This window comes from Balaenoptera borealis (genome assembly GCF_965194805.1).
Source record: "Balaenoptera borealis genome assembly, chromosome: 13".
NCBI lineage: Eukaryota > Metazoa > Chordata > Mammalia > Artiodactyla > Balaenopteridae > Balaenoptera > Balaenoptera borealis.
The window spans coordinates 96,513,356-96,540,668 of record NC_138870.1 but is presented as its reverse complement, the minus strand read 5'-3'; the positions used below and the strand labels follow the sequence as shown (position 1 = coordinate 96,540,668).

The 27,313-nt window shown below is 44.5% G+C and overlaps 2 protein-coding genes across 10 annotated transcripts in view; one reads left to right on the top strand and one right to left on the bottom strand.

Annotated features, from left to right (window-relative positions):
- Positions 1-3,470: 3,470 nt before the first annotated feature.
- On the bottom strand, positions 3,471-26,358 carry CBY1 (chibby 1, beta catenin antagonist). Of its 7 annotated transcripts, none has more exons than XM_082352844.1 (7): positions 19,108-19,227; positions 15,346-15,464; positions 9,544-9,593; positions 6,957-7,072; positions 5,611-5,787; positions 5,408-5,526; positions 3,471-4,136 (listed from the first exon to the last, which is right to left on the bottom strand). In XM_082352844.1, exons 5-7 carry the CDS (start codon positions 5,660-5,662, stop codon positions 4,056-4,058), a joined length of 252 nt encoding a protein of 83 aa, XP_082208970.1. In that variant the 5' UTR covers positions 5,663-5,787; positions 6,957-7,072; positions 9,544-9,593; positions 15,346-15,464; positions 19,108-19,227; the 3' UTR covers positions 3,471-4,055. The 7 variants fall into 7 exon arrangements, with proteins under 7 accessions (XP_082208970.1, XP_082208966.1, XP_082208969.1 ...); XM_082352840.1 differs by having other exon boundaries at positions 5,611-5,716; XM_082352843.1 differs by having other exon boundaries at positions 5,611-5,716; positions 15,346-15,461; positions 19,108-19,210.
- FAM227A (family with sequence similarity 227 member A) overlaps positions 19,347-27,313 on the top strand; it is a 98,725-nt gene continuing 90,758 nt past the window's right edge. For 2 of the 3 annotated variants that reach the window (XM_082352764.1, XM_082352763.1), the window contains exon 1: positions 23,558-23,940. In XM_082352764.1, coding sequence (XP_082208890.1) covers positions 23,799-23,940 — 142 coding nt within the window. In that variant the 5' untranslated portion in view covers positions 23,558-23,798. Of the gene's footprint in view, positions 19,792-23,557; positions 23,941-27,313 lie in introns of those variants that run through there. The other variant, XM_082352761.1, reaches the window with a different exon arrangement.

Below are 27,313 nucleotides of genomic sequence, written 5' to 3'. Positions count from 1 at the left end.
TTTTTGGAAAACTTTGACAAATTAATTTTGTTTATATTCACAAACAGTACATGATTTTTAAAAAAATCTATGTTTAAGGCTGAAAGAGCTCTTTCAATATTTATGAAATTGTCAAAGGATTAGAAAAAATATTGGGAATCATGTCATGCAGAGCATTCAAACCTTAGGAATAGATGTGATGATCTAGAAAAGGCAAAGTGAGAAAGACAGAGCCCTGTGGAATCAGGCAGGTCAGGGGGTACTTAGTCAAAGTCATAGACAGAGAGTAGAATGGTGGTTGCCAGGGGCTGGCAGGGAGGAGATGGGGAGTTAGTTTTTGATGGGTATACAACAGCTTCAGTTTTACAAGATGAACAGTTATGGAGATGGGTGGTGGTGATGGCTGTACAACAGAATTAATGTACTAATATTACTTAACTGTATGCTTTAAAATAGTTAAGATGGTAAATTTTATGTTATGCGTTTTGCCACATAAAACAATTTAATTAAAAGCAAAAAAAATCAGAGTAATAACAACAAGAAAAACAGAACAACTATCCCCCAAAAAAGGTCAGGGGTGGGGAGGGGCACCTTCTTCCCCCAATCCAAGAGATTCGAGGAGGAGCTGCTGGAGATGAAGGAGGAAAACCTTCACTGAAGGTTTCAAGGGGAAATGCTCAGTGGCAGCAAAGAAGACATATGGTAAGACTGATGCCAGCCCAGGGCCCTCAATCGAGGCACAAGTGAGGGTGCCATCAAGTAAATGGTAATGTCCCATGCTGGGCACAAAGCTGACTCTGCCAGCTGGATGGTGACGAGGTGTTCTGGAAACCCACACCTTAGCTCCTCTCATTCCCTATCCCTCAAGTCCATGGTCTCCACCTTTCCTGTTCCTGTCTTGTCAGAACGTGAAACTGGTAGTATAGTAGTTCCTAATTCAGTTCGCTTCCGTGTGGGGCGTAGATCCCTTTGAGAATTTTACAAAAGCTATAAGTACTCCCCCCCAATAAAACATACACATTAGCCCATTTCTGTACAATTGTGCATATGGATCCCCTTGTTAAGCCTCAAACTGTAAGATTTCCTCTGATTTTTTGCACTCCCTCCCTCACACCCTCAGAACTTTCCATCTCAGCTCTTCAGTAACAGTTCTTCCCTAATCTGACACTCAGCTCAGAAATTTACAAAACCGTTGTAGTGATTACAAATGATAATGTAAAGTAGACAGCGCTATTTACTTGGGTGCCCCCAGAAGTAGTAGACTTGGTCAATAAAGGCTTTAAGGAGGAAGTATTTTAGCCAGAACCTAATAGATGTATCGGACAAAAAGGTAAATCTTTAAAGTATGTAGCATTTTTTTTTTCTTTTTTTTTGGGGCCACACTGCCCAGCTTTCAGGATCTTAGCTCCTTGGCCAGGGATTGAACCTGGGTCCTCAGCAGTGAAAGCGCAGAGTCCTAACCACTGGACCGCCAGGGAATTCCTGAAAGTACGTAGCATTTCAGTGCGGGGAAGAAAGCCAACAAGGGTTAGGGTGGTGACATACAGCTGATTCTTTTTCCCATTTCTTACAGATTTTCATTAATAGGATTATCCTTGACTCAGCTCACACACCACATCCATCAGCAAACTTACAATTTGATGGTGGGCTCCACCTTCAATTCCTGCCTAGAATTTGACCACTTCACCTCCTCTACTGCCACTTCCCTGGTCCCAGCCTTGCGCTCTTCAGTCTGTTCTGACCACACAGAAGCCAGAGGGATCTTTTTTTTGTTTTAAAGTCAATCATAGCATTCTTCTGCTGAAACTCACCAATGGCTTGCTTCCCTCATCACCCCAAATACAAGTCCTTCTTCACTGCGGAGGTGTCCCACGTGGCTGCAGCCCCCTCAGGTGCCAGTGGTGGTGCGGAGGGGACCAGGACCCACGTCACTATGACAACCAAATGTGCCCCTCCTGACTCCAAAGGTTTCAGTCCTAGCTCCTTCCCTCCCAGCTGTATCACCTTGCTGGGCTTGTTTCTTCATCTAAAAGCAGGGGATGACGATAACAAACTTGAAAAATTCTCATGAGAATTAGAAATATAGCCCTTCTTTGGTTTATGTCCCAATAAACCCATCATAAGTTGAAAACATAAGTCGAAAATGCATGTAATACTCCTAACCTACCAGACATCGTAGCTTAGCCAACTTACATGTGCTCAGAACACTTACATTAGCTTACAGGTGGGCAAAATCATCTAACACAAAGCCTATTTTACAAAAAGTGTTGAATATCTCATGTAATTTTTCGGATACTGTACTGAAATGAAAAACAGAGTGGTTGTCTGGGTCCAGACTGGTTTTAAGTGTGTTGATTGTTTATCCTCGTGACTGCGTGCTGATGGGGAGCTGCAGCTCACTGCCACTGCCTCGCATCACGTATTGCATTTCGCTAGCCCGGAAAACTATCAAAATTCAAAATTCGAAGTACAGTTTATACTAAATGCGTATCACTTTTGTACCACCATAAAGTCGAAAAATTGTAAGTTGAACCATCATAAGTCAGGGTGACTGTCTACAGATGTCTGGTATCCAGGGTGCAGGGTAACTGGTTGCTAATGATACTGGTCTAGGAATAGGCAAACTCTCAATTGCGCCTATTATCTGCACCTGAAGATTTACACCCTCATATAACATCCTTTTCCAATGTCTTCCGAATTAGTCTCGCCTATTATCAGGAAGGAAGGTTATGGGCTGGGGCTACAGATCGTTCTTCTCTATCCATCCGCCACGGAGCTGGCCCTGAGGATGGTCTACGCACAGCAGCCTCCATTTGAGGCAGCCCCCCACCCAGCTCCCCTCTTTCACTGTGGGCTGGGAATCAGCAGGCTCCCACATTTCCACTGTCCGATCCTAGACCAGTTTCTGAACCTCCTGGGGTTTGGTTCCTTATCTGCCAGTAGGCATGCTGCCTGACAGGCCCTGCTCCACAGGGCTGAGCGGAGGAGGAAATGAGAGTGTGAGCACCATCCTGAGCCCCATCCAGGTGGGTGACAGGTGTTCTGACCTTAGTAGCCATCCCTGGTCTAGAGCCTGGGGCTCTGTGTCCCCACCCTCAGTGCCTCCCCCCTTGACTTTGGAAGCTCGACTCCCTCTTACTGCCTTTGTCTGGCTCCCTCCCCCAGCCAGAGAAGCCCAGCTCACTGGAAGACACAGATTACCACTCCGGGAGAGCAGCCCCCCATCCCAACCACTCGGTCCCTGCCCGGTCCAGGCTAGTTCCAACACCCCGAAAGAGGAAGGCAGCGGAATCTGAGCAGAGAGACCGCTCTGTTCCAGATCAGCCTCTGCCAACGCCCAGGAAGCTGGAATGCTTCTCCTGCAGCGGTGACCTTCCCCCACAACCTAAAAGTTCTGTCTTTGGATGGAGCATCGGAAGCTTAGAACCCAGCCTCCATTATTTACTTCTTCAAGAACTGATGTTTCTTTTTTCAGTCACTTCGGCCAGAGAGAGATTACAGAACATCATTTAATTTAAAAAAGTACGGTAAACAGGAAAGTAGCACAAAAATATAGTGTTGCTGTGGGAGGTCGGTGCTTGCTGCTGAGAAGCTGAAGCCAGAGGAGGCTGTGGATTTGGGGAACGCATGTTCTTTAAAGGAGGGAGAGAGTGGCCTGAAGGGCAGAGAACCAGGAGGGCTCCTTATCTGAGACCCCTAACAACAAGGCTCTGTACACCTGATGCCGCACCACACACAACAGTGTGAGGGGATGATACGACGTACTCCGTCCGATGAGGGTGAGCCTGGGCTGCGGGCATTTGTGTGTTAAGTGACTGGAGAACACCCAAAGGCCTCCGTCACCCCAGACCTCCCTGAGGAGGCCTCCTTATGCTGTGAAGCACAGGACTGGCCTGGAATCCACTACGCTGTCACCTTCCTACTGTCGACCTAAGGGGGCCAGTGCCTTTGGCCCCATTATATGATACTCTCCCAGGACCTAATCCACTAGTTTGGTTAAAAATTCCCTCAGCCACATCCTCCTCTTCTGATGAATGGGTTTCCCCCTGTGCTCCTAACGGGTGTCTTTGGGGTCTTCATTTTCTCCGCCGGCTGACACTCTTCAGTTCATCCAGCTCCTTCTCCATTAAGTGGGATTCGGCGGTGGTCTCAGAGAGCTGGAAGTAGAGCAGCAAACTGTTATAAAGGAGGACGTTTCTGGGCTACGTTTCAGGTTGGCAAGGCCAGCCCTGCGCGCTGGGAGAAGCCCCACGGCATTTCCCTTAACGCTGCCGGCAGCCTCCACGACGGGAACCCCTTGGTAACTGGGCAGAAAGTAACCTCCTGATGACTCAGGGCCTCAAGCACTTGAAGAACATTCACCATCCATTCTATCAACATTTTTGATCACCTAGGATTGCGTGCCACTCACTGCGTGAAGGACACCAGGTTTTAGGGGATGAAAAAGGCAAATATTGGTGATTTTAAGGTTAAAGGACTGAGGTCTAAGTTGCTTTTGAGTCGTGGCTCACATAAAAATGTTTAAAAAAGCATGCCACTTCCCGCATCAGAATCCTTCAGTGGCCTTTAGAGGAGAGGGTGGAAGACACTCCAGGCAGGGATGGAGAGATACAAACTCCAGAGGTCAGCTTACTGTGAAACAGAAGAGCTGCACTTCCTGAGCAAGACACTATTCCAAGAGCTTTGCTTATATTATTAACTCACTAATGAGGCAGATCCTACTATCGTGCCCATTTTATAGCTGAAGATACTACGTTTCTTACAGATACAGAGCAGTTAAGTAACTTGCCTGAAGTCACATAGCCAGTGGTGGAGCTGGGCCAGGGACCTGGGCAGTTTAGCTCTAGACACATGCTCTTAACCACTGCAGTGTGTGCTCTCCTGCCTCTCAACCAACCGTCACACACACCCCTAGGCTCAACAGGTTACTGGGTTTTTAAAAGCCACAGGAAACCGATGCCAACGCAGAGAGTGCCCCTCGGCAGGTCTGCGCGGGGCACTGACTAATGGCTGCGTGGTGCAGGACCTTGTCCAGCCAGGAGCAGGCTGTCCTTCTTCCTGAATGCCTTCATCCCAGCCTCCATTCCCACCTTTATCTTTCCACATTCAGCTCAAATATCCCTTCCCCTGCAACATCCTCCTGACTGGACAGAAGGAATCTCTCTCCCCCATGTGTGGATGCCAGGCCCCGGACAGACTCTGATCACTGCCCTTACCATGAGGCACTGTCACTGTGTTTACTGTCTATCTCCCCACTAGACTGGGAGCCCTGGAGGGTGGGGACTGCGTCTGATTTGGTTTTGCATCTTTGGATTCACAGCAATGTACCTGAGCAAACTGGCACTCGAGAGGTGTGGGCTGGCTGAAAGGACTCGCAGTGGACCTGCCCAAGGAGAGCCAAGGCTTCCCTCCCCCCCACCCTCCTCACCATGTCCAGCAGGATGTCCACCTTCAGCCGCAAGAGATTGTTCTCTTCCTCCAGCTGCTGGTTCCGCCTCCGGAGGCGCTGGGCCTCCCTCCGGTCCACGCCTCCGCTAATCCCTGTCTCTGGTGGAAGGACACAAGCAGCAGTCACAAGGGCGGTTTCCTTCCACCATCTTGCTGGGCAAAATGGTAGGAAATGCAGCCCACCTGCTATCCACTGGCCGTTTTCAAACTTCAGGCTCTGCCCGGCCAGGTTCATGGTGGGCGTTCCATAGTCAAGGCCCAGCTCCACCTCCCGGGTCGACCGATCCAACTGTGGGGGAGACGCGCATGCTGGCTTCGGGAGGCCGGAGCACAGGGGCTCTAGGCCCAGCACCTCTCCTGCTAACGGTATGGTCCCAACAACTCATTTCTTCTCTATAATCCTTACCCAGCACATTTAGTAATTATTTTAAAGTCAGAAAATTAAATAAGGTATCCCCAAAACTTTTAAACTATAAGAGAGAAGAAACGTACAGCTTTATACCATAGATATTTTCTGGAAAAGCTATATATGCTGAAATTTGCAAACTGAATTATTTCGTATCTACAGGGCACTTACCAGTTTAAGAAATCCTACTGTAAATTTTTAATAAAGTGAAAAATTCTTTTTAAATGTAATATGCCCGAGCTATCATTTGTTTCTTATGGAGCTACGTATGTCCTGGAAAAGGCATAAAATGCTAAGGCCCAATGAGTAGTAGTAGCTGTTCTTTAATGTGTTTTTCAGTGTTTCTACAGCTCACTGAGCGCCCGCCCTGCACCAGGACTGGTACTGGATATACAGAAATGAATGCAACCCCTCTGCCCTCAAGGAGCTCAGAAACTGTCTTTGGAGCTGTGATATATGCTTTTTTTAAAAAATTTTTATTTATTTATTTGTTTGTTTGTTTGTTTATGGCTGTGTTGGGTCTTCGTTTCTGTGCCAGGGCTTCCTCTAGTTGCGGCAAGTGGGGGTCACTCTTCATCGCAGTGCGCGGGCCTCTCACTATCGCGGCCTCTCTTGTTGCAGAGCACAGGCTCCAGACGCACAGGCTCAGCACGGGCCTAGTCGCTCTGCAGCATGTGGGATCTTCCCAGACCAGGGCTCGAACCCGTGTCCCCTGCATTGGCAGGCAGATTCTCAACCACTGCGCCACAAGGAAAGCCCTGATATATCCTTTTGAACGCTCTTAATGATAGCAAAACATCATCCTTTGAGAATAAATTTGATTCTTAGACATGACTAGAACTGATTCCTGGACAAGTCTTTGGAGTAAAGTGAAGTCAAATTGGATAACATCATTTGGTCCCCAAAATCATAATGAAGACGACTATCTTTTAAGGTTCTTCAACAAGCTCTGACAATAATTCCCAAAAAGGAGTTAAAAAATGTTTTCAGCAATAGCAATAATATGAATTAAAAGGATGCCCTCCCACGAGGATACCTCTGGAGGACCACACTTTCCATAAGAAACGAGGCTCAATGCTCCAGTCACGCTGCACACCAGGTTGAGCCCCGTGCTGACACTCACATTATGCAGGTTGGAGAGAGACGCAGACTTCCGAGGGGGCGTCTTCTTCGGACTGAATGTACTCCCAAAGAGAGGCATCTTTGGCCTGATGAAGGAAAGGTCAATGCTCCCTTCTCCTAGGGTCAGAAAAAGTCAGGGATACAAAGAGTTGGGTCAGTGACCTTGCGCCCCTGTCCTGGAATCATGAAAACACACATCTTATCATGCGGCCATTAACAATCCTGGGTAACAATCCTCAGCTCCCATGTGCTGAGTGCTCACTATGTGCTAGGCATAGTGCCAAAACCTTGGCAATATCTCAGGCCTCATAACCACTCTCTGTTTAGTTCCTTTTCCTATACCTATTTGACAGATGAGGTTTAGAAAGACTAAGGTCCTAAGTGTGAGCGAGTATTAGAACGCAGGTCTGTGTGGCTCTACAGTTCACGTTAACCACAGGCAAGTGCCTAACTGGCCTGTCTTAAGTTTTGTCACAAATTGGCATCACCAGATTTACACTCTAGGGCAAGGCATGTGATCCTACTTATTCATGAACACTGGTAAGACTCACAGCTAGGGTAACAGCTTCTACATATACTTCATTTTCAAGAAATGAAGCCTTTTCTGGGACTTGCCTTTTTGCTTTTTTATAGGTTTCTTTTAAAGTTTTCTTCGTTTTTCTTAAAATTTTATTTATTTTTTTTGGCTGCATTGGGTCTTCGTTGCTGCGCGCGGGCTTTCTCTAGTTGCAGCGAGCGGGGGCTACTCTTCGTTGTGGTGCACGGGCTTCTCATTGCAGTGGCTTCTCTTGTGGAGCACGGGCTCTAGGCGCATGGGCTTTAGTAGCTGTGGCACGAGGGCTCAGCAGCTGTGGCTCACGGGCTCTAGAAAGCAGGCTCAGTAGTTGTGGCGCACGGGCTTAGTTGCTCTGCGGCATGTAGGATCATCCCGGACCAGGGCTCGAACCTGTGCCCCCGCATTAGCAGGCAGATTCTTAACCACTGCACCACCAGGGAAGTACTATTGGTTCCTTTTTGATTAAAGAAGTTCTTAATTTTAATGGGATCTAACTTATCAAAAAATGTTTTTAATGATTAGTGTTTTTGTGTCCTATTTAAGAAATTTTTGCCTACTGTAAGGTCATGATATTTTCATATATTAACTTTTGGAAATTTTCTCTTTCGGCTTTCACATTTAGGACTATGACTCATCTGCAATTAACTTTTGTATGTGGTGTGGGGCAGGGTCACAGTTCATTTCTTCCCATGTATTACACAATTTTAATGTGTAATACAAAAATAGCTTAAAAAGATTCCCTCTAAGAAATTGTAGACCGATGATAACAATAATGAAAGCACAGGTGAGCAAAAAGAAAGTACCAGAGCTCTCCCTTTTCCTACTCCCAGGTATAAAAATCTTCCTTCACCACATTATGAGATAGAAATAGTAATGAGTTTATCATGTCTGATAGGAAGTTGGCCAAAAAGAGAGGGAATCTCTCAAGACTATCTGCAACAAGGTTTTATGTCAACTATCATTAAAAGATAACTCATGGTAGGAATTAATCACAATTAGCAAGATACATATTAAATGAGAAAATGAAGAAATTCTGTGCCGTTTTCAGTGATGCAGAAATTAACATCACTAAAATTAATGATAAAAGTTTAGAAGGTTCTTTGGAAGCTTTACAATACATATATACACTGTACAGAAATACATGCATATATGACTTATAAATAAATAAATAAGACATTTAGAGGTATGTGCTCATGAGAGTTTTACTGGCCTGTGTTTGTGATTAAAAACAGTGGTAGAGGGCGTCCCTGGTGGCGCAGTGGTTGAGAATTAGCCTTCCAATGCAGGGGACACGGGTTCGAGCCCTGGTCTGGGAAGATCCCACATGCCGTGGAGCAACTAGGCCCGTGAGCCACAACTACTGAGCCTGCGCGTCTGGAGCCTGTGCTCCGCAACAAGAGAGGCTGCAACAGTGAGAGGCCCACGCACCGCGATGAAGCCTGGCCCCCTCTTGCCGCAACTAGAGAAAGCCCAGGCACAGAAACGAAGACCCAACACAGCCAAAAATAAAGAAAGAAAGAAACAAACAAACAGTGGTAGAGAGCCCTGAACCAAGATGGCAGAGTAGAAGGACGTGCTCTCACTCCCTCTTGCGAGAACACCAGAATCAGAACTAGCTGCTGGACAATCATCGACAGGAAGACACTGGAACTCACCAAAAAAGATACCCCACATCCAAAGACAAAGGAGAAGCCACAGTGAGACGGTAGGAGGGGCGCAATCACAGTAAAATCAAATCCCATAACTGCTGGGTGGGTGACTCACAGATTGGAGAACACTTATACCACAGAAGTCCACCCACTGGAGTGAAGGTTCTGAGCCCCATGACAGGCTTCCCAGTCTGGGGGTCCGGCAACAGGAGGAGGAATTCCTAGAGAATCAGACTTTGAAGGCTAGTGGGATTTGATTGCAGGACTTCGACAGGACTGGGGGAAACAGAGACCCCACTCTTGGAAGGGACACACAAAGTAGTGTGCACATTGGGACCCGGGGGAAGGAGCAGTGACCCCAGGGGAGACTGAACCAGACCTACCTGCTAGTGTTGGAGGGTCTCCTGCAGAGGCGGGGGGTGGCTGTGGCTCACTGTGGGGACAAGGACACTGGCAGCAGAAGTTCTGGGAAGTACTCCTTGGCATGAGCCCTCCCAGAGTCCTCCATTAGCCCCACCAAAGAGCCCAGGTAGCCTCCAGTGTTGGGTTGCCTCGGGCCAAACAACCAACAGGGAGGGAACCCTGGCCCACCCATCAGCAGTCAAGCAGATTAAAGTTTTGCTGAGCTCTGCCCACCAGAGCAACAGTCAGCTCTACCCACCACCAGTCCCTCCCATCACGAAACTTGCACAAGCCTCTTAGCCTCATCCACCAGATGAGGGCAGACAGCAGAAGCAAGAAGAACTACAATCCTGCAGCCTGTGGAACAAAAACCACATTCACAGAAAGATAGACAAGATGAAAAGGCAAAGGGCTATGTACCAGATGAAGGAACAAGATAAAACCCCAGAAAAACAACTAAATGAAGTGGAGATAGGCAACCTTCCAGAAAAAGAATTCAGAATAATGATAGTGAAGATGATCCAGGACCTTGGAAAAAGAATGGAAGCAAAGATCGAGAAGATGCAAGAAATGTTTAACAAAGACCTAGAAGAATTAAAGAACAAACAAACAGAGATGAACGATACAATACCTGAAATGAAAACTATACTAGAAGGAATCAATAGCAGAATAACTGAGGCAGAAGAATGGACAGGTGACCTGGAAGACAGAATGGTGGAATTCACTGCTGCGGAAGAGAATAAAGAAAAAAGAATGAAAAGAAATGAAGACAGCCTAAGAGACCTCTGGGACAACATTAAACACAACAACATTTGCATTATAGGGGTCCCAGAAGGAGAAGAGAGAGAGAAAGGACCAGAGAAAATATTTGAAGAGATTAGTCGAAAACTTCCTTAACATGGGAAAGGAAATAGCCACCCAAGTCCAGGAAGCACAGAGAGTCCCATACAGGATAAACCCAAGGAGAAACACACCGAGACACATAGTAATCAAATTGGCAAAAATTAAAGACAAAGAAAAACTTATTGAAAGCAGCAAGGGAAAAATGACAACATACAAGGGAACTCCCATAAGGTTAACAGCTGATTTCTCAGCAGAAACTCTACAAGCCAGAAGGGAGTGGCATGATATACTTAAAGTGATGAAAGGGAAGAACCTACAACCAAGATCACTGTACCCGGCAAGGATCTCATTCAGATTTGATGGAGAAATCAAAAGCTTTACAGACAAGTAAAAGCTAAGAGAATTCAGCACCACCAAACCAGCTCTACAACAAATGCTAAAGGAACTTCTCTAAGTGGGAAACACCAGAGAAGAAAAGGACCTACAAAAACAAACCCAAAACAATTAAGAAAATGGTCACAGGAAGATACATATCGATAATTACCTTAAACGTGAATGGATTAAATACTCCAACCAAAAGACACAGGCTTGCTGAATGGATACAAAAACAAGACCCATATATATGCTGTCTACAAGAGACCCATTTCAGACCTAGGGACACATACAGACTGAAAGTGAGGGGATGGAAAAAGATATTCCATGCAAATGGAAATCAGAAGAAAGCTGGAGTAGCTATACTCATATCCGATAAAATAGATTTTAAAATAAAGAATGTTACAAGAGACAAGGAAGGACACTACATAATGATCAAAGGATCAATCCAAGAAGAACATAAAACAATTATAAATATATATGCACCCAACATAGGAGCACCTCAATACATAAGGCAACTGCTAACAGCTATAAAAGAGGAAATTGACAGTAACACAATAATAGTGGGGGACTTTAACACCTCACTTACCCCAATGGACAGATCATCCAAAATGAAAATAAATAAGGAAACAGAAGCTTTAAATGACACAATAGACCAGATAGATTTAACTGATATTTATAAGACATTCCATCTAAAAACAGCAGATTACACTTTCTTCTCAAGTGCGCACGGAACATTCTCTAGGATATATCACATCTTGGGTCACAAATCAAGCCCCAGTAAATTTAAGAAAATTGAAATCATATCAAGCATCTTTTCTGACCACAACATTATGAGAATAGAAATGAATTACAGGGAAAAAAACGTAAAGAACACAAACACATGGAGGCTAAACAATACGTTACTAAATAACCAAGAGATCACTGAAGAAATCAAAGGGAAATCAGAAAATACCTAGAGACAAATGACAATGAAAACACAACGATCCAAAACCTATGGGATGCAGCAAAAGCAGTTCTAAGAGGGAAGTTTATAGCTATACAATCCTACCTCAAGAAACAAGAAAAATCTCAAATAAACAATCTAAACTTACACCTAAAGGAACTAGAGAAAGAAGAACAAACAAAGCCCAAAGTTAGCAGAAGGAAAGAAATCATAAAGATCAGAGCAGAAATAAATGAAATAGAAACAAAGAAAACAATAGCCAAGATCAATAAAACTAAAAGCTGGTTCTTTGAGAAGGTAAACAAAATTGATAAACCATTAGCCAGACTCATCAAGAAAAAGAGGGAGAGGACTCAAATCAATAAACTTAGAAATGAAAAAGGAGAAGTTACAACAGACACCGCAGAAATACAAAGCATCCTAAGAGACTACTACAAGCAACTCTATGTCAATAAAATGGACCACCTGGAAGAAATGGACAAATTCTTAGAAAGGTATAACCTTCCAAGACTGAACCAGGAAGAAATAGAAAATATGAACAGACCAATCACAAGTAATGAAATTGAAACTGTGATTAAAAATCTTCCAACAGGGCTTCCCTGGTGGCGCAGTGGTTGAGAGTCTGCCTGCCAATGCAGGGGACACAGGTTCGTACCCTGGTCTGGGAGGATCCCACATGCCACAGAGCAACTAGGCCCGTGAGCCACAACTACTGAGCCTGTGCGTCTGGAGCTTGTGCTCTGCAACAAGAGAGGCCGCCATAGTGAGAGGCCCGCGCTCCGCGATGAAGAGTGGCCCCCGCTTGCCACAACTAGAGAAGGCCCTTGCACAGAAATGAAGACCCAACAGAAACAAAAATAAATAAATAAATAAATAAAAAATAAAAATAAAGGAATTCCTTAAAAAAAAAAAAAATCTTCCAACAAACAAAAGTCCAGGACCAGATGGCTTCATGGGTGAATTCTATTAAACATTTAGAGAAAAGCTAACACTCATCCTCCTCAAACTCTTCCAAAAAATTGCAGAGGAAGGAACACTCCCAAACTCATCCTATGAGGCCACTATCACCCTGATACCAAAATCAGAGAAAGATACTACAAAAAAAGAAAATTACAGACCAATATCACTGATGAATATAGATGCAAAAATCCTCAACAAAACACTAGCAAACAGAATCCAACAACACATTAAAAGGATCATACACCATAATCAAGTGGGATTTATCCCAGGGATGGAAGGATTCTTCAATACATGCAAATCAATCAATGTGATACACCATATTAACAAATTGAAGAAGAAAAACCATATGATCATCTCAATAGATGCAGAAAAAGCTTTTGACAAAATTCAACACCCATTTATGCTAAAAACTCTCCAGAAAGTGGGCATAGAGGGAACCTACCTCAACATAATAAAGGCCATATACAACAAACCCACAGCAAACATCATTCTCAATGGTGAAAAACTGAAAGCATTTCCTCTAAGATTAGGAACAAGACAAGGATGTCCACTCTCACCACTATTATTCAACATAGTTTTGGAAGTCCTAGCCATGGCAATCAGAGAAGAAAAAGAAACAAAAGGAATACAAATTGCAAAAGAAGAAGTAAAACTGTCACTGTTTGCAGATGACATGATACTATACATACAGAATCCCAAAAAATGCCACCAGAAAACTACTAGATCTAATCATTGAATTTGGTAAAGTTGCAGTTTACAAAATTAATGCACAGAAATCTCTTGCATTCCTATGTACACTAATGATGAAAAATCTAAAAGAGAAATTAAGGAAACACTCCCATTTACCATTGCAACAAAAAGAATAAAATACCTAGGAATAAACCTACCTAGGGAGACAAAAGACCTGTATGCAGAAAACTGTAAGACACTGATGAAAGAAATTAAAGATGATACCAACAGATGGAGAGATATACCATGTTCTTGGATTGGAAGAATCAATATTGTGAAAATGACTATACCACCCAAAGCAATCTACAGATTCAATGCAATCCCTATCAAATTACCAATGGCATTTTTTTACGGAACTAGAACAAAAATTCTTAAAATTTGTATGGAGACACAAAAGACCCCGAATAGCCAAAGCAGTCTTGAGGGAAAAAAACAGAGCTGGACGACTTCAGACTATACTACAAAGCTACAGTAATCAAGACAATATGGTACTGGCACAAAAACAGAAACATAGATCAATGGAACAAGATAGAAATCCCAGAGATAAACCCACGCACCTATGGTCAACTAATCTATCACAAAGGAGGCAAGGATATACAATGTAGAAAAGACCGTCTCTTCAATAAGTGGTGCTGGGAAAACTGGACAGCTACATGTAAAAGAATGAAATTAGAACACTCCCTAACACCATACACAAAAATAAACTCAAAATGGATTAGAGACCTAAATGTAAGACCAGACACTATAACACTCTTAGAGGAAAACGTAGGAAGAACACTCTTTGACATAAATCACAGCAAGGTCTTTTTTGATCCACCTCCTAGAGTAATGGAAATAAAAACAAAAATAAACAATTGGGACCTAATGAAACTTCAAAGCTTTTGCATAAACAAGACGAAAAGACACCCCTCAGAATGGGAGAAAATATTTGCAAACGAGTCAATGGACAAAGGATTAATCTCCAAAATATATAAACAGCTCATGAAGCTCAGTATTAAAAAAAACAAACAACCCAATCCAAAAATGGGCAGAAGACCTAAATAGACATTTCTCCAAAGAAGACATACAGATGGCCAAGAAGCACATGAAAAGCTGCTCAACATCACTAATTATTAGAGAAATGCAAATCAAAACTACAATGAGGTACCACCTCACACCAGTTAGAATGGGCGTCATCAGAAAATCTACAAACAACAAATGCTGGAGAGGGTGTGGAGAAAAGGGAACCCTTTGCACTGTTGGTGGGAATGTAAATTGCTACAGCCACTATGGAGAACAGTATCAAGGTTCCTTAAAAAACTAAAAATAAAATTACCATATGATCCAGCAATCCCACTACTGGGCATATACCCAGAGAAAACCATAATTCAAAAAGACAACATGCACCCCAATGTTCATTGCAGCACTATTTACAGTAGCCAGGCTATGGAAGCAACCTAAATGTCCATCGACAGACGAATGGATAAAGAAGATGTGGTACATATATACAATAGAACATTACTCAGCCATAAAAAGGAACGAAATTGGGTCATTTGTTGAGACATGGATGGATCTAGAGACTGTCATACAGAGTGAAGAAAGTCAGAGAGAGAAAAACAAATATCATATATTAATGCATATATGTGGAACCTAGAAAAATGGTACAGATGAACCAGTTTGCAGGGCAGAAATTGAGACACATGTAGAGAACAAACGTATGGACACCAAGGGGGGAAAGCGGCGGGGGTGGTGGGGGTGGTGGTGTGATGAATTGGGCGATTGGGATTGACATGTATACACTGATGTGTATAAAACTGATGACTAATAAGAACCTGCTGTATAAAAAAATAAATTAAATAAAATTCCAAAAAAACCCACAAACAAATAGCAGTAGACCCACGACCTGGAAGACGGCATTTGGGCTGGGGCACAACACTTTAGGACTTGGACAAACCAGAATGATTCCAGCTTGGTGGTGGACGGGACAGCACTGAGGACTAAGATGATGAGGGAATTTGAAGCTGTGCTACCATGTCATCCTAAGCACAGTGGAAGCCCCTGGCATTGTTTCTGCTGGAAAAAAGAAAAAGGGTGGAAGAGGGAAGACAATTAATCTTATGTCTACAGAGGGCGGAACAGGAATGAAATGGGAATATCTAGGAAGAAAGATTTTTTTAAAATTAATTAATTAATTAATTTTTAGCTGTGTTGGGTCTTCATTGCTGTGCGTGGGCTTTCTCTAGTTGCGGTGAGCGGGGGCTACTCTTTGTTGCGGTGTGCAGGGTTCTCATTGTCATGTCTTCTCTTGTTGCGGAGCACGGGCTCTAGGTGCGCAGGCTTCAGTAGTTGTGGCATGTGGGCTCAGTAGTTGTGGCTTGCGGGCTCTAGACCTAGACCTCAGGCTCAGTAGTTGTGGCACACAGGCTTAGTTGCTCCGCGGCATGTGGGATCTTCCCGGGCCAGGGCTCGAACCTGTGTCCTTTGCGTTGGCAGGCAGATTCTTAACCACTGCGCCACCACGGAAGTCCCAGGAAGAAAGATTTTTAACTCAAAAAAGAAAAGGTCACAACAAAAACTAACTAATATCACTTCCTACGTATCCACTAGGGTTTGGACACAATGCTGGGCACACTTCATAATTTTCTTTTATTCCTTGTAGTAACCCCATAAGGTAATTTTCCTGTCCATATCAGAGATGAGAAAACTAGGGCTCGGAGAAGTTATCCAATTTTCCCAAGGTCCACAGCCATGGTCAGCTGGCTAAAGATGTGTATCAAATTATCCTCGTATTAATAACTTGTGGGGGGGACTTCCCTGGTGGCACATTGGTTAAGAATCCTCCTGCCAGTGTAGGGCACATGGGTTCGATCCCTGGTCTGGGAAGATCCCACATGCTGCGGAGCAACTATGCCCGTGCACCACCACTACTGAGCCTGCACTCTAGAGCCCACAAGCCACAACTACTGAGCCTGCGTGCTGCAACTACTGAAGCCCGTGTGCCTAGAGCCCGTGCTCCGCAACAAGAGAAGCCACCGCAATGAGAAGCCTGCACACCGCAACAAAGAGCAGCCCCCACTTGCCGCAACTAGAGAAAGCCCACGTGCAGCAATGAAGACCCAACGCAGCCATAAATTAATTAATTAATTAATTAATTAAATTTAAAAATTTTTTTAAATTTTTAAAAATTAAAAAAAAATTTAATTAAAAATTTTTAAATTTAAAAAATCAAAAGATAAATTAAAAATTAAAAAAAAACTTATGGGGTACATCATAAAAGGAAGCATTTTCATCCATCACACTGGCAAAATTTAAGAGCTCAATAATATCCAATGCTGGTGAGGGTATGGAGAAAAAGATACTTTCATTTACTCTTCGTGGAAACATATAAAATGCTATCATTTTTTTCAATTAGGCAAAACCTAGCAAAGTTTTTCATGTGCATACTTTTTGGGCAGCAAATCTGCTTCTAAAAACTCTCCTCCAGAAAGAATTGGACATGTTCACACAAATATTCTTTACTGTTGATAACAGTGCAAAATAAGAAACAATCCAAAATGCCTACCAATGGTTGGTGTAGCCAAATACATCGTGGCACATTCTTATAAGGGAGTACTAGCCGGCAAGTAAAGACAGAGAGACAGCTGTACATGGACCACTGTAACATTAAAAAAGCAAGCGAGGGACTTCCTTGGTGGCGCAGTGGTTAAGAACCTGCCTGCCAACGCAGGGCACATGGGTTCGAGCCCTGTTCCAGGAAGATCCCACATGCCGCGGAGCAACTAAGCCCGTGCACCACAACTGCTGAGGCTGCGCTCTAGAGCCCGAGAACCACAACTACTGAGCCCACATGCCTAGAGCCCGTGCTCCACAACGAGAAGCCACCGCAACGAGAAGTCTGCGCACCGCAACGAAGAGTAGCCTCCGCTCGCTGCAACCAGAGAAAGCCCGCCCACAGCAACGAAGACCAAACGCAGCCAAAAATAAATTAATTAATTAATTTAAAAAAAAAAAGCAAGCAACAGAACAATGTGTAGACTATAATCTCACATGACAAGACAAAAAGAAAATTAAAAGCGAGAATATAGGTCGCTAAATAAAAAAGATTTGGAGGGATAAACTGCACACAGTGGTTAAATCTGGGAAAGAAAGTAGGATGGCTGACTCGACTGAATTTGCCATTTTTAAAAACTTTTAATTTTAATTCTAATTTTTTTTGGCCGAGTCGCGCAGCTTGCAGGATCTTAACTCCCCAACTAGGGATGGAACCTGGGTCCCTGGCAGTGAGAGCACCGAGTCCTAACCACTGGACCACCAGGGAATTCCCTGAATTTGCCATTTTAAAGGTTAAAAAAAAAAAAAAAAGCCTAATAATGGCAATTTCATGTTACAATATAAAGTTAGATTAAAGAACCATATTTCTGGATTTAATAAATTATTACAATGATAATATATCCATATATTACTTATGAAAAAACAAACCAAACAAATGAACAAAAAACCAGATGAAAAGCAGTCCCTGCCCCTCCAAGATCTGGAGACATTTGAAGAAGGAAAAATAAGCCAAGTTGTTCTTGCAAAGCCCACAATGGTGCTAAGAGCACTAAGCCTGAGCATATCACCTGGACACAACAGACCAAGTTCTAGGCCTGGATCTGCCCCTCAGTTGCCTGCTATACCCTGGCCAAGTAACTTTATTTCTCCAGGTTTTAACAAGGGCACTTCACGCATGACCTCACTCATTCTCACAACACTTAAGCCAAGCACCGTCACCAATATATTACAGATGAGGAAAAGGAAGGGTCTGGACTAGCTTTTAAGTCAGATCCACTCATCTACAAACAACTCTGGCTGAGATCCTGGGATCCTAGAATATTAGTGTGGACCAAGAGGTCCCAGCTGTACCCTTGGCCCAAGGAAGCCTTCTTTCCAGTGAAACTCGCTGGAGAGAAAGGGCTCAGCACAAAGGAGAGCTTCTAGGTTCCAACCATTGCTCTGCTTCTCAACCCCAGTGGGACCCTGCAACTTACCTTCCCTGGGCCCCGAGGGTAACAATAGTACCCACTCACAGACTGTTTTGTGCTTCAGTGTTTTTAAAAAACGGTGGCATTTGATGCTCACAACAACCCTAGCAGAAGTAGATCAAGTAGTTTGTTCCCGTCTACAGATCAGAAAACTGAGGCTTAGAGAAGTTAAGTAACTTGCTCCCAATCACGCCGTGGGAAGGCGGTGGAATTGGGCTTCAAATAAGGTCTACTCCTCTGCGCTGATGATAATAATCACTTCAACACTGTGCAACGCTTTACAGTTTGCAATGGGCCATAAAATACATTATCTTATTTTAATCTAACAAGAAGGTGAGGAAGCAGTCTCTCGCTTTCATCGGACTCTCAAAGAGTTCAGAGCCAACCAAGTATAAGCCACGCAGGTACACGCCCACCCAGGGCTGTTAACTAACGGTAGCAAACACACGTTCATTCGCATGCTCTGGTTAATCACCTTCACAGCTGACTTACGAGAGGAATTACCACCCCAATTTACAAACGAGGAAACACACTTGGATAAAGGAGGTGACGGGCCTGCGGTAAACCCGGCCCCCGCCCCCTGCTCCGCGCCCTCCGGCTGCCCCAGCTGCGGGGAGGCCCTGGGTACCCTGGGGAACGCCCGGGTGTCCCAACCCTCCTCGGGCCCTCGGGCGACGCCGGGCTCGGAGACGTACCTGACGTGCCCCGGAAGCTGAGGTTCCAAGAGAACCCCCCGACCTCCCGCTAGGTACCCAGCAGAGGCCGCGTCCCCCGCCACGACCTCGACCACTGGCGCCTCCTCTCCGCCGGCCGCGCGCACGCGCACACGCAGCCACGCTGGGCTCTACCACCGAGGGAGGTGGGGGTGCCCGGCACGGCACGGTCCCCAACGCGAGCCTACGCGAAGCACCAGAAACTCTTGAGGACTACCCCCGATATATTTAATAGACTCCACAAAGGCAGTGTCTTCTGCAGTCACTTCCATGCCCCGTGCTATGGGCTAGGACGAGGAACCACACTCACCCTACCCACAAACCCCTGGGTCTGGTCTCCCCCGCCTACCGGGGCCGTCGCCGTGGTAACGGCGTCTCGTGGACGAGGTGGAGGCTCGCCACGCCTCCGTTGTCGTGGGAAAGGTGCGCGTGGTGGCTGCGGCCCGCGTTGCCTGGAGAACGTCAGGACTTACAAACGCAAAATGGGCCTCTCCCCGACGTCCCTCCTCCTCTTCCTCCTCCCAGACCACAAAACAAAGGGCACCCCTTCCTGGTGGTTGTGGGCACAACGGGTGTCGGGTGTCCCATCCAGAACTTTACAGGGTCCCCTGAGGGAGCCGTGGCGGAATCGGCCCCGAGTTCGTCGGATTCCGCCTATGTCTTCAGGTAAGATGAACAGACAGACAGTGACCCTGCCTGCCAGCCTCCCCACGCCGGGCCTCTCATCGGCTTTGACGGGCAGGGGAACCTGAGGTCAGGGGCCGCTTCAAGGTCGCACAGTGAGCAAGGGGCAGAGAACTGCTCGAGAATCAACTCTAGATCTCCTAAAATCCTAACTGTGTGTATTACTGGTTCCATTTGACAAATGAAGAAACTCCGGGTCATTCAAGGGATATTTACTGGCTGCTTAGTGAGTGCACCAGGTCATCCATCCAGTGAGGGGCAGGACCCATAGGTCTCTGGCTCCAAGTGCAGTTTTCTTCCAACTACACGTTACTTCATTGAAAAGGGGAGAGTTCCGTGTCCTAGAACCAAACCACATGGTCTAACCCAGCACAGTCCAAAGGAAACATAATGTGGGCCACATATATAATTTAGAATTTTCTAGTAGCCATATTTTTTAAAAATTAAAAAAAAAATCAGGTGATGTTAATATGAATAATGTTTTAACTCATATGTCCCAAATATGATCATTTCAACATACAATCAATATTTTAAAGTTTATTCTGCTTCAGTTTTTAAATTTTAATTAGCTAAAATTAAGATTTTAGTGTTTCGGTCACACTAACCAAATTCCAAGGGCTCAATTGTTGCATGTGGCTAGTGGCTACTGTGATGCACCGGTCTAGTCTTTTCCTGTCTTTCTACTGTGTGTCCCTCTGCTTGGGTGGTATTTCCCCTCCCCACTTATCTGATTAACTCCTGCTCTTCCTTCAAGTCTTGACTCCCTTGACTAGGTCGTTATCCACTACTATGTCGTCTCTCACAGCACTGTGTCCCTCCCTTTGAAGCAGTGGTCAGTTATAATTCATGGTTATGTATATAATTAATTATCACTTGTCACCCCTAGTAGACATAAGCTCCATTAAGGCAGGGATAAAGTCTGGTTTAGCTCACCATCCTGTCCGCAAGTAGGGACACATCGCTGGCTGTGTTGGGCAGTCAGTAAGTAGTCATTTAATGACTGAAGTTTAAACGGAACAAAAGTCTGTCTGACTCCAAAGTCAGCATTGTTTTAACTTGTTTAACGTGTTTAAGTTAAAATGTGTTAACTTTAAACAAGGGACTTTCAAATCTCAGCTGCCAGAATATGTGCTCCATGAGGGCAGAACGTTTTTTATTCTTCCACTCACCTGCCCCTAATATACAGCACAGTGCTGGGCACGGGGTGGATATTCAATAAAGTTAGTTTGCTCCCCCACCCATTTATTCTCCCCAAATAGTGACGGTAAAAACTTATCATGCTTCAGAGAATACTTATCCTAAAATGATATGATGAAAATTTCAGAAGGGAACAGAGTATTTTTTTTTTTTTTTTTTTTAATTTATTTATTTATTTATTTTTGGCTGTGTTGGGTCTTCGTTTCTGTGCGAGGGCCTTCTCTAGTTGTGGCAAGCGGGGGCCACTCTTCATCGCGGTGCGCGGGCCTCTCACTATCGTGGCCTCTCCTGTTGCGGAGCACAGGCTCCAGACGCGCAGGCTCAGCAATTGTGGCCCACGGGCCCAGTTGCTCTGCGGCATGTGGGATCTTCCCAGACCAGGGCTCGAACCCGTGTCCCCTGCATTGGCAGGCAGACTCTCAACCACTGCGCCACCAGGGAAGCCCGGGAACAGAGTATTTTAAATGTGTCTTTTAACAAGCATAATATTCAATTCTCCCATTAGGCATGGGTAATAATGTTAAGCTAAAGCAAGAGGCTTCTTAACAGGGCCCCCCTAAGCTTGGCTTTTCAGAGAACATGGAGTTTTCCAGTCATGCTGGCGGGGGTGGGTGGGTGGAAGAAAAGTGAGAAGCCCTAAAATGCACCTGCCTCCTCTTTACCCTCACCCCCTTGCCTGTATGGCTAAAGACTAGGGGCAGGAGGCAGGAAATAACAGTACTGACCTGAGCCTGGGCCAACCTTTCCTACAATCCAACTGACAGCCCAAAATGGATAGCCTCTTTGGACCAGAAAGAAGTGTGGTGAGCGAGCTAAAAATGGAATCAAATATTGAGTGAACCTAATTCCTAGAGAGTAATTTGCCTAATGGAGAAAGACGTAGAAGCAAATAATTCTGGTTCTGTATTGTAAGTGCTGTAATGGAGAGTTGAAAGCAGAATCCTGGACTTCACAGAAAAGGGGTGGTACTAATGGCCTGGAGTAATTCAGGAAGGTTTTCCAAAAAGACATATCACCTGGACTGATTGAATGGAGGGAACTGCATGTACAAAGACATAGAGGCACAAAGCGCACAGCATGGCAGGGACCAGGAAGAAGTTCGGTGGGGCAGGCATGTAGGATGGATGGCTGGGGAGAAGAGAGCAGAGCAGAAGGCATGAACCAAAGGAGAAGAAAGGAGACTGTGGTGAAAGGGCACCTTGATTAAGTTTTCCATCAAACTATACCTTTTCTCTCTCTTTCCATTATGCCTGAGCTTCTTGAGGGCAGGTCTGAGTCTTTTACTTCATTATAACCAGGCCTATACCACCAGGCTCCGGACAGGGAGGACCCACAGATGGTAGTGATGAACTCCTCCTGGCCAATAAGCAAGGACCCAGGAGAGCACCGTGGCCAGAATATTCCAAATCCACGAGGAAAAGTAGTGTGGGGCCAGTTTCCTGAAAGGGAGCAGAAAGCCTCAGCTAGATTAGGAGCCTCATGCTGAGGAGGTGGACCCAGTATCATAGAAGCCCAACATCTGAGAGCCGAAAAGGGGCTTAGGGCCCTAATCCAAATCTCTGACTTTACAGGTGAGGCTCAGAGAGCCAAAGAGATTTGACTGCATTTCTAATTTGGAAACTGGCTTGCTGGATGGTCTGGAGCCCCGTCTTTTCAGCAGTCTAGTCTTCTTATTTTTACTTATTTACTTACTTGGCCGTGCCGTGTGGCTTACGGGATCTTAGTTCCCCAACCAGGGATGGAACCCGGGCCCCTGGCAGTGAGAGCGCCGAGTCCTAACCACTGAACCACCAGGAATTCCCTACTCGCCTTATTTTTAAAACCAGAATAATTCTCATCAGGGGGTGGTGGGGATCAGCAGGTAGAAAGCAAAAGTATATATGCTTTGAAGTTCTCTGTTAAGAATGTGGTACATATATACAATGTACACATGTGGGCTTCTTGTGTGGTACATATATACAATGGAACATTACCCAGCCATAAAAAAGAACGAAATAACGCCATCTGCAGCAACATGGGAGGACCTAGAGATTGTCATATTGAGTGAAGTAAGTCAGACAAGGGAAAAACAAATACCATATGATATCACTTATATGTGGAATCTAAAAATATGGTACAAATGAACTATTTACAAAACAGAGATAGAGTCACAGATGTAGAAAACAAACTTATGGTTACCAAGGGGGAAAGGGGCAGGGGAGGGATAAATTGGGAGATTGGGAGTGACATATACACAGTACTATATGTAAAATAGATAACTAATAAGGACCTACTATATAGCACAGGGAACTCTACTCAATACTCTGTAATGACCTATATGGGAAAAGAATCTAAAAAGAATGGATGTATGTATATGTATATGTATAACGGATTCACTTTGCTGTACAGCAGAAACTAACACAACATTGTGTTAAAAAAAAAAAGCTATACTCCAATAAAAATTAAAAACAAAACAAAACAATGGGCTTCTCAGACAAAAGCCTTTCTGCTGTACAGCAGAAACTAACACAACATTGTGTAAAAAAAAAAAATCAGCTATACTCCAATAAAAATTTTAAAAAAACCAAAACAATGGGCTTCTCAGACAAAAGCCTTTATTCCCCATTAACATGCAGCATGTGCCTCGCTATCAGCCCTGCTTACGAGATGAGCATGGTTGTGCTTTCTAAGATGGTTGTATGCTATCTGTGATTCCCAGGAGGCTGGTGGAACAGGAAACAAGATTGTAGTGAGGAATGAGAGGCTCTTAAAAGTGGAAACTTACTGTTTGTCAGCTTACAAGAAACTGGACAATGGCTGATTTCAGGAAGATGGATGTCATCAATTTCACTGCCTTGCCAATGGTGCCAGTAGATGAGCACCCGGCTGTCTCATTCACCCCACGGAAAGCAATGAAGGATGCCATGAGGAAGAATCTGGAGGACAGTCCACCCTGTATCCTTCTGTGGTGCCGTCCGCAACGGAGACCAAACACACCCGTGCAGAGGTGTAACCTGGGCTCGAGTCTATAACACACACCACTTACTAGCTCGTTTCTTATATGTTTGTTAATTTTTTTCAATGACTTAAGCCCTACCTGTCCTTTAAAAGAATAGGAGGCTGTGAAGGATTGTTTGTCTGAGTTTGTTTTACTAAGATAATCAGAAAGAGCCCTAAAGGAAGACATACTGGAAATATTCGTTGAAAGAATGGGGAAGAAGAGAAAAAAATGGTCTTTTTCCCCCATTGTCTCTTTTTTTCCCTTCTGCCTTCCAAAGAATTAAACTTATAGATAGAAACTAAGTTGTAGTCCAACCCTCTGCCCTCAGACTAGTTAGCTGAGTACCCAACTTTTAAAAAAATTTTTTTCTTTTTTTTTTTGTGGCCACGCTGCACCGCAGCTTGCAGGATCTTAGTTCCCTGATCAGGGATTGAACCCAGGCCCTCGGCAGTGAAAGTGCAGAGTCCTAACCACTGGACCACCAAGGAATTCCCTTTTTTTCTTTCTTTTCTTTTTTTTTTTTTTTTTAACTCCCTTTGACCTTTCCTCTTCTCACCTGCCACTGCCAGCACCTCTACCTGGGCCCAGACTTTGCCCCTTCTGACATCATCCAGGCTCTACCAGCATCTTTCTTCTCTGACTCTGCCTTTATTGATCTCACTTCTGACCCTGAACCTTGTATCTCAGGGACCCACAGAATCCCGTCTCTGGGGGACCATAGAACTCATCCAGCAAATAAAGACCCTCTCAGGTTATAAATAACCCTGTCTTTCCATCTTATATAGAGCTCATTTACCTTCAAGTCATGCTCCTGCCAACCAAACTGCATCAGCTTACTTTCCATGCCTCTCAGAAACCCTTCTCAAGATGAGCACAAATGATCCCATTAGGATCTATTTCAGGGTCTCACTTTCCTGGGCCTTTTTCTAATGTACGCTCTTTCTTCTTAATCCTACACTTATCTCAACCTAAGTAATCCATTTCACTTCCTATGATTTCTCGTGTCCCTCCTTGGCATCTTCATTCGTGAAGTATCCTCTGATTTGTAAGAACACTTGAGGGTAATGGAAGTAACAGTGAACCTTGCTATATGTGAAGGCAGTGAGGAGTGGTAGGATTATGGGGCTTTTACAAAGGATATATCCTAGACCAATTGAGGCTAAGACAGAAAGAAATGCAAACGTAGAGAGAGAGTAGTAAGAGGGTCCATTGAACTGAGCAGCGATTTCAACAGTGATAAACAAGGTCAAGATGCCCTTGGACCCAGGCATCCTTCACCTGAAGGAAACAGCTCTCTGTGTGACTGTGTGCATCACAGCGTTATCTGTAGTTGTAAAAAAAATTATAAAAAACTTAAATATTCAATAGCCAAGGGACAGTTAAGTCTATTAAGATGCATTCTCTAAATGGATTTGTATTTTGCCATTTAAAATATTATGAAGATTATTTAGCTTTATGGAAAATAATTGTCATAATCAGTAGGAGAGAAGTCAGAGTAGTAAAATAGGCATCCAATGATATTATAATTATGTAAAAAAAGTGTGTATGTAATAACGCTAGAAGGAAGTCTCCCCAAAACCTAACAAGTTGTTAGGGTGGTAGCGTAATGGGTGATTCTTTTTATATTTTCCAAGGTATCTAGAATATGGTTAATTTTTGTTTATAATTTATAAAGCAACTCATTTAACACAAAATAAAAGAAGTGTGAATGTTCGCAGAGAAAATAATTAAGTGAAAAGACAGCACAGAGGGCCCTGAACCAAGATGGTGGAGTAGAAGGACGTACTCTCACTCCCTCTTGTGAGAACACCAAAATCACAACTAGCTGCTGGACAATCATCGACAGGAAAACACTGGAACTCACCAAAAAAGATACCCCACATCCAAAGACAAAGGAGAAGCCACAGTGAGACGGTAGGAGGGGCGCAATCACAGTAAAATCAAATCCCATAACTGCTGGGTGGGTGACTCACAGACTGGAGAACACTTATACCACAGAAGTCCACCCACTGGAGTGAAGGTTCTGAGCCCCACGTCAGGCTTCCCAACCTGGGGGTCTGGCAACAGGAGGAGGAATTCCTAGAGAATCAGACTTTGAAGGCTAGTGGGATTTGATTGCAGGACTTCGACAGGACTGGGGGAAACAGAGACTCCACTCTTGGAGGGCACACACAAAGTAGTGTGTGCGTCGGGACCCAGGGGAAGGAGCAGTGACCCCAGGGGAGACTGAACCAGACCTACCTGCTAGTGTTGGAGGGTCTCTTGCAGATGTGGGGGGTGGCTGTGGCTCACTGTGGGGACAAGGACACTGGCAGCAGAAGTTCTGGGAAGTACTCCTTGGCATGAGCCCTCCCAGAGTCCTCCATTAGCCCCACCAAAGAGCCCAGGTAGGCTCCAGTGTTGGGTTGCCTCGGGCCAAACAACCAACAGGGAGGGAACCCAGCCCCACCCATCAGCAGTCAAGCAGATTAAAGTTTTGCTGAGCTCTGCCCACCAGAGCAACAGTCAGCTCTACCCACCACCAGTCCCTCCCATCACGAAACTTGCACAAGCCTCTTAGCCTCATCCACCAGATGAGGGCAGACAGCAGAAGCAAGAAGAACTACAATCCTGCAGCCTGTGGAACAAAAACCACATTCACAGAAAGATAGACAAGATGAAAAGGCAAAGGGCTATGTACCAGATGAAGGAACAAGATAAAACCCCAGAAAAACAACTAAATGAAGTGGAGATAGGCAACCTTCCAGAAAAAGAATTCAGAATAATGATAGTGAAGATGATCCAGGACCTTGGAAAAAGAATGGAGGCAAAGATGGAGAAGATGCAAGAAATGTTTAACAAAGATCTAGAAGAATTAAAAAACAAACAAACAGAGATGAACGATACAATACCTGAAATGAAAACTATACTAGAAGGAATCAATAGCAGAATAACTGAGGCAGAAGAACGGATAAGTGACCTGGAAGACAGAATGGTGGAATTCACTGCTGCGGAAGAGAATAAAGAAAAAAGAATGAAAAGAAATGAAGACAGCCTAAGAGACCTCTGGGACAACATTAAACGCAACAACATTCGCGTTATAGGGGTCCCAGAAGGAGAAAGAGAGAAAGGACCAGAGAAGATATTTGAGGAGATTATAGTCGAAAACTTCCCTAACATGGGAAAGGAAATAGCCACCCAAGTCCAGGAAGCGCAGAGAGTCCCATACAGGATAAACCCAAGGAGAAACACACCGAGACACATAGTAATCAAATTGGCAAAAATTAAAGACAAAGAAAAACGTATTGAAAGCAGCAATGGAAAAACGACAAATAACATACAAGGGAA